Source organism: Sorghum bicolor, chromosome 5 (genome assembly GCF_000003195.3).
Source record: "Sorghum bicolor cultivar BTx623 chromosome 5, Sorghum_bicolor_NCBIv3, whole genome shotgun sequence".
NCBI classification, from domain to species: Eukaryota; Viridiplantae; Streptophyta; class Magnoliopsida; order Poales; family Poaceae; genus Sorghum; species Sorghum bicolor.
Window position 1 is genome coordinate 9,176,033 of NC_012874.2, and position 7,012 is coordinate 9,183,044.

The 7,012-nt window shown below is 41.2% G+C and overlaps 1 protein-coding gene across 1 annotated transcript; it reads left to right on the plus strand.

The window, feature by feature from the left end:
* On the plus strand, positions 623 to 6,645 carry LOC8076751 (putative disease resistance protein RGA1). The gene is made up of 4 exons (XM_021461339.1): positions 623 to 848; positions 960 to 1,053; positions 1,444 to 5,302; positions 6,207 to 6,645. The coding sequence occupies exons 3-4, from the start codon at positions 1,470 to 1,472 to the stop codon at positions 6,223 to 6,225; spliced, it is 3,852 nt and encodes a 1,283-aa protein (XP_021317014.1). The 5' UTR covers positions 623 to 848; positions 960 to 1,053; positions 1,444 to 1,469; the 3' UTR covers positions 6,226 to 6,645.

Below are 7,012 nucleotides of genomic sequence, written 5' to 3' on the forward strand. Positions count from 1 at the left end.
TCGTGACAGTTTGCTACACTGTTTTATTTTCTTGTTCTCATCATTCCGTAGCCTCTTCCAGTTTCCTTTATAGAGTAGAAAAAAAAAAGATGTATTGCTTCCGTTCTCAGTGACTGCACATAGCCAAATTTTGTAAAGCTTTATTTCAGCTAATCAGCTGAACAAATAAAAGGGAGAAAGTAGGACAGAAACTAAACGAAAAATCATAAGCAAAAACCTACTCTTACATGTCCATGAATTCTTAGCGAAGAGATTTAAAAATACTTCCCTCATGGTGCAGCAGCCTCCATGCTCTACTTGCGGAACGGACGGTTCCTTTTGGATTGTCATGCTTCAGCAGCCTCTGAAACCGTATCCCATAAACTCCCCCTCTCATGGTAGCTTGCATGAATTTCCTTTCCTAGCAAGTATTTACGTTACTGCATACCATTCTTACGCAATCCGGTTTGAAAATTCCAAACCCGATTTGTTCTGGTTTCGAGCGTGTGGGGCCACGTCCTGGGTCCACCGATGCCGGCAGTTTTGAATTTTGGTTGCAGGCTTCTTTCTCATGTCACTTTCTTCACTCATGCAGTCTCCAAGAGTTGTTGGCATCTCATTTTCTTTCTAATAAAAAAACTGGATCCTCTGTTAAGCAAGTAGGGAAAGCAATGAACCAGAGCTACAAAAAGCACTGTCTGGGTCTCTTGATATCTTCCATCTAGTGAACCTGCACGCCCGCTTCTCCTACCTTCTGCAACCCTGCATCCTGAACAACAAAAAGCTCTCTTTTTTTCAAGGGCGCAGTGCATCCTAGTGCCTTCGGTAATGGAATAGGATAAGGCCGCTGATCCAAGATTCGATTCTAGGTACATGTCCTGATCCAAGAAAACATCCATATCTCGTCTGTTTTGTTCTGCACACGTATCTTCCTGTTTGCTTGCATTATGAGATTGGTTTTTTTTTTTCTGGCTTCTCAGTGAGGAACACGCATACTCAAGGAATTTTCGTGGTAAGCAGCACAAGTGAGGAACACACATACTTGTGTTGCTGCTTCTCTGGCCTTTGGAAGAGGTAATTCGTATGCTTATTAACCTTTCATCCCCTTCTCCCCATCGATCTTAATCCTCTCATATGCATGTTATTTCTGCCTAGTAGTCAAGTTGTTTGTGCTGTTTAATCTGAATACACAGCCGAGAAAGGATCCCTATTTAAACTATCTGTTTTGGTTTGCTCATATAAGTATCACAGATGGTTCATCAGATTCATTTTCCATTGAGTTTCAATATAAAATTGATTTCCAGATAGATCATGTTAATTCGTAACTTTCAGATCTTTTATCATCCAGCATATATGATTCCAGAGCTGAAAATTAATTTTTTGTTGCTGTATTAGCGTGTCCACCATATAAGTTGGGGTTTCATAAACTCAATATAATTGTTCATTTTGCAATTCCATCTACAGAGAATTGGCAAGGGAGCCTTTGAAATATGACTGGAGTGGAGGCTGCTCTAGCATCTGGAGTGTTGAGCGTTGCAGGGAAGAAGCTAGTTTCACTGGTATCCAGTGAGTTTGCTGCCATAGCGGGCGTGAAAAAAGATCTCTCGTATCTTCAGGATATACATACAGAGATTACGAGCTGGTTATCTGTGGTTCGTGACAGAGCAATAGAGAGAGACCCATCACTTCAATGGGTGATGAAGTTGAGAAATTTTGCAAATGACATTTATGATTTAGTTGATGAAGTCTACCTCGAAGATGAGAAACACAAGATATATAATGACCGTGACAAGCTTGCTATTGCTGACTTGTTTGCAAAACCGAAGTTGCTTCTGTTTCGACGCAAGGTGGCCAGTAAGATCAAAGCAGTCAAGGTGACATATGATGCAATTGTGAAACAAAGAAGCAACGCCAATACTATACTATACAGTATTGATGTGAACCAAACAGTTCAGAGAAGAAATGACAAGGCAATTGGGGAACAGACTCTGCTGAGTAATGCTCAAGAGTCAAAGATACCATCAAGAGATCATGTGAAGACTAAAATCATTTCCAAGCTTCTAGAATCGAAGTGTGGAGAAGATGGTCATATCGTTTCTATTGTTGGGCTAGGTGGTTCTGGCAAAACTACTTTGGCCCGGCACATTTGCCATGATGACAAGATAAAGGGGCACTTCAATGGATCAGTATATTGGGTCCATGTATCTGAAGAGTTTTGTGGGGAAAAACTTATTGGCAAGCTGTTTGAAGCCATTATCGAGGAAAAGTCAGATCTACATGCCCAACAACACATGCTCCGTGCAATTTCAAACAAATTAAGTGGTAAGAAGTTTCTACTAGTCTTGGATGATGCTTGGCATGAGGATAGGCATGATTGGGAAAATTTCACAGTGCACATAAACAATGGTGCATCAGGAAGCAAGATTCTTTTAACTACACGTAATCAAAATGTTGCAAAAGCAGTGGAATCGAAGCTTCTATTCAACTTGCAACTCTTATCAGAGGATGAGAGCTGGAGCTTCTTTCTAAGGAGTTCTGGCTGGACAGAGGAGGATTTAGAGAACGACTTTATTACAGTTGGAAAAGATATCGTCAATAAATGTGGTGGGGTGCCGCTAGCAATAAAAACTCTTGGATCTGTTCTCCAAGAAAAGAGAAGAATAAATACTTGGAGAGCCATTAAAGAGAGTAATTTATGGAATGAAGAGAATATAGAAGATCGTGTATTTGCATCTTTGAAACTGAGCTTTATTCACTTGAAAGATCATCTGAAGCAGTGTTTAACATATTGCTCTATATTCCCAAAAGGCTATGCAATTAACAAAGACTACTTGATTGAACAATGGATAGCCCATGGATTCATCAAGTGGATGAAGGAGGAGCAGCCAGAGGATATTGGAAGTGACTACTTTGATTCTCTTGTGAAAGGAGGCTTTCTTCAGGAGCCACCTCAAATAGAAGATAATGAAATAAGAAGAGTATGCTGGATGCATGATCTGATTAATGATCTTGCTCAATATATTTTACGGAATGACGTGCTGACATCTCTACAAAAGAACATAACCATGGATGGTGCAAGCCAATGCAGATATTTATCTTTGAGATCATTGAATGAGGATGTTGAAAGGGGGTTTGAGAAGCTACGTGCTCTATATGTGGCTGAAGGTAACCGATCATTTCCCGACCTTGTTAAGAAGAGTGGGCATATCCGCAGTGTTGTCCTAGATTATAAATTTGAGACTCCGTTTCCATCATTCATATTAAGGCTTCAATATCTTGGATATCTTGAAATCCACAATGCTAGTTTCACCAAATTTCCAGAGGCTATCTCAGATTGTTGGAATTTGCAGTCACTTCATTTTATTCACTGTAATGGCTTTGTGACATTGCCCGAGTCTGTTGGGAAGCTTCGGAAGCTAAGAACTCTGGAACTGAAACACATTGCTGATCTAGAGAGTTTGCCTCAGTCCATTGACCATTGTGGAGATCTTCAATCCTTGAAACTATTTTGGTGTGGAAAGCTCAGTGAGATACCACTGTCTATAAGTAAAATTGAAAACATAAGGGCCCTTCATATAGTTGGATGTAGATCTCTTGAGCAACATAAGTTGAAATTCATTGGGGAATTCAGCAACCTAGAGACTATCAACTTATCCTGGTGTAGCAAGTTCCAGGACTTGCCAAGCAAATCTTTCTGTCCTGTGTTGTGTACTCTAGATCTTTCCTACACCTACATTGCCATGCTACCTCAATGGGTTACTACAATTAGCACTCTTGAATGTATAGACCTTGAAAGCTGCATGGAGCTACTAGAGTTGCCAAAAGGTATAGGCAACTTAAAAAGACTCAGAGTTTTGAATATAAAGGGCTGTAGAAAACTTCGCTCCCTGCCATCAGGGTTGGGACAACTGACTTGTTTAAGAAAGCTGGGATTGTTTGTTGTTGGGTGCGGTGGAGATGATGCAAATATCTCCGAGCTTGAAAATCTTGATAAGCTATGTGGCCACCTAATAATTAGGAACCTTATGTATTTGAAGGATATAGAAGATAAAGGGAAATCTTATTTGAAACATATGAGGAACATACAGAGTCTTGTGTTGGACTGGTCTTTGAGTGAAACTGGAGAAGAGTTATTATGTGATATGGAACAAGTCCAGGGTATGCTGAGTACTCTTGAACCACCATCACAAATTACGAACATGGAAATCAATGGTTACCAAGGTTCCTGTTTGCCACGATGGATGATGGCACAAAATGATTCCTCTTTTTGCGAAGCTGTAGTGTTGAAGCAAACAGGACCATGTCAGTTCCTTTCTCTCACTGCACTTACACTAAGTAACTGTGCAAACATGAAGCAGATGCGAGGACTTTGTGTGTTGCCTTCACTGAAGTCCCTCTTCCTACTCGAAATGGCTAATTTAGAAGAGCTGTGGACCGTAACAAGTGAAGAAATGGCTAATTCTGATGAAGAAATATGTGGGCAATGCTGCTTCCCAGCCCTGTCCGATATATCCATATTAGGCTGCCCGAGACTCAATGTGAAACCACACTTCCCACCGTCACTGGAGAAGCTACGTTTAAGCAAGAGCAACATGCAGCTGCTATCAGCGGGTAGTTTCTCCCAAATGCTTCCTCCATCAGCAGATACATCCTGGTCGTCCTACAGCATGAACTCAGCAGTCCCTCACCTCAGGGAACTGAGACTAACAACAATAAAGGGATCATCGTCTGGCTTGGAATTCCTGCAGAACCACACTAAACTAGAGATCTTGAGTATTGAATATTGCAAAGAAATGACAGAGTTACCTGAGAGCATCCGGAGTCTCACCTTGCTGCAGGACTTGAGTATCCAAGGATGCTCTACCCTTGGCCTGCTGCCCGATTGGCTTGGTGAACTGCGCTCATTACGATCACTTTCTGTCATGTGGACCCCAATGATGCAGAGCCTCCCTCGATCCACAAAGCACCTTAGGTCCCTCGTCACACTAAATATCTGGAATTGGGACAATAATCTGAAGCAGCTACCTGACGTCATTCAGCACCTCACATCACTTGAAGTTCTCGACTTGATGGGATTCCCCGCGCTGACAGAGCTGCCAGAGTGGATTGGACAACTCACTGCACTTCGTGGCCTATTTATCCAGAGTTGTCCTACCCTTGAATGCCTGCCCCAATCCATACAACGCCTTACTGCCCTCCAGAGTTTGTATATTGATAGCTGCCCTGGATTGAAAACTCGTTATAAGCGAGGAATGGGATCTGACTGGCACCTTGTCTCTCACATTCCTCGTGTGTTTGGAGACGGAGTATCAAATGGACCTTGGTAAGATTTGTCTTTTGTTACTAATATAATACGAGAAAATATAATACGAGAACTATTTCCTAAAAAAATACGAGTACTATTTTGATAGTTCAACGTATTTTGGTAAGTATACGAGGTTCATGCTTCCACGTGGGGCCTAATGGAAGGAGATAATGGTTTACCACTAGCCTTTCCATACAGTTTTTTTGCGTCATTTTTCATTTTCAAAATCCTGTCACTGCATGCCTTTCTTCTTCTCTCTCTCTCTCTCTGCTGCTTAGGGTAGTAGAGCAAACTCACACATCTCCTCTGTTACACGCATTTTTGCTTTATTGGCACAACGATGAACTACATTTCACTTAGGTATAGTAATATTTTTCTCAACTGAACATCTAAACTTGTTGGTACCCAGTTTTTCAACTCCTCGTCAGATCTTTGAAAGCTTCAAAGCTCAGCTCCATCTACCTTTCTTCATGGAAATCACAGTCACTATGTGCTGGTCTATTTAGACTGTCAGAAATGATGTTATTTTCAGAGAAATCCCAGCTTCAGTGCAGCCCTGCAACACTGTTTTAAGATCAGAGTTTGCTCTAGTTATTCTAAGAGCAAAAGTAGCCTACCGTCCAGCTATTGATTTATCTTTTTATTAATATTTTTTGTAACCTTTTTGTTTCTTGAATTCTGTTATCAGGAATTCTACTCTATTTTTAAAAAAGAAAATCAATAAAGCACAGTAGGGGGTTTTTACCCCTCCTGTTTACCCTAAAAAAAATATTTTTCTCAACTTATCAAATAACAATTAATGGTATTATGTCTATTTGAATTTAAGCGTCTGCGGCCAAGTGATCGAAAAATTAAAATTAAACCCGGATAACCAAGGCGTGACTGGACAGCAGACTGACCACTCTTAACCGTGTTTGCACAGGTTTCAAGTTGGAGAATGAAGATGGATTGGTCTGTCAGTTGATGACCGAATTTTCTGTGTTATACTTTGCTTTGCATTGCTTTACAAGGGTGTGATTATCTTGTATCATATATATATATATATATATATATATATATATATATATATATATACACTGCTGATTTTTAGTTGGATAAGAGCACATACCTAAAGGTACGTGCACCCCTCGGATCAGCTTATTATTTCTTCTACTGCACCCCAAATGATAGCCAGTGGAAAACGGATATGATACGGGACAGGACACGGTTCAGAATGAATGTGCTGCATATTAGCATATATACTGTTGGTGAAAGGTTTCATTTACAACACATTGCATGCACACGCCCGGATTAATCCTCCAGAATACATGCAAACAGAGAGGGAGTATATTCACTCGTAATCTGACTTATCTTTTGGCCCATCTCGTCCCACCTCATTTCTGCTCTGTTAAGACTTATCACGCGGCCTACTTTATCAATGGTTTTACGTATATTAAGTAAATTCAGGAAATTCCAGGCAGTACCATGCTTTCGCTCTTTAAAGTTTGTTTGACTGTGGTAGACACGATTAAACTCGGCCGTGGTCAGAAGCCACATGGCGGTTACCAACTCTCCGCCACTGATGCTGAGCTGCCTGGCATGGGACTCCCGGCCTGCTGCAGTGATGCGCCGCGTAGCACAGCATCTCCACCCACACCCCCAAAAACCACCCGCAGCAGCTTGTCCCCGGTTCTTCCTTGCACAGCAGTTGGTCGGCGAGTTTTGCTCCAGGATAAAGGACTTGCGCTT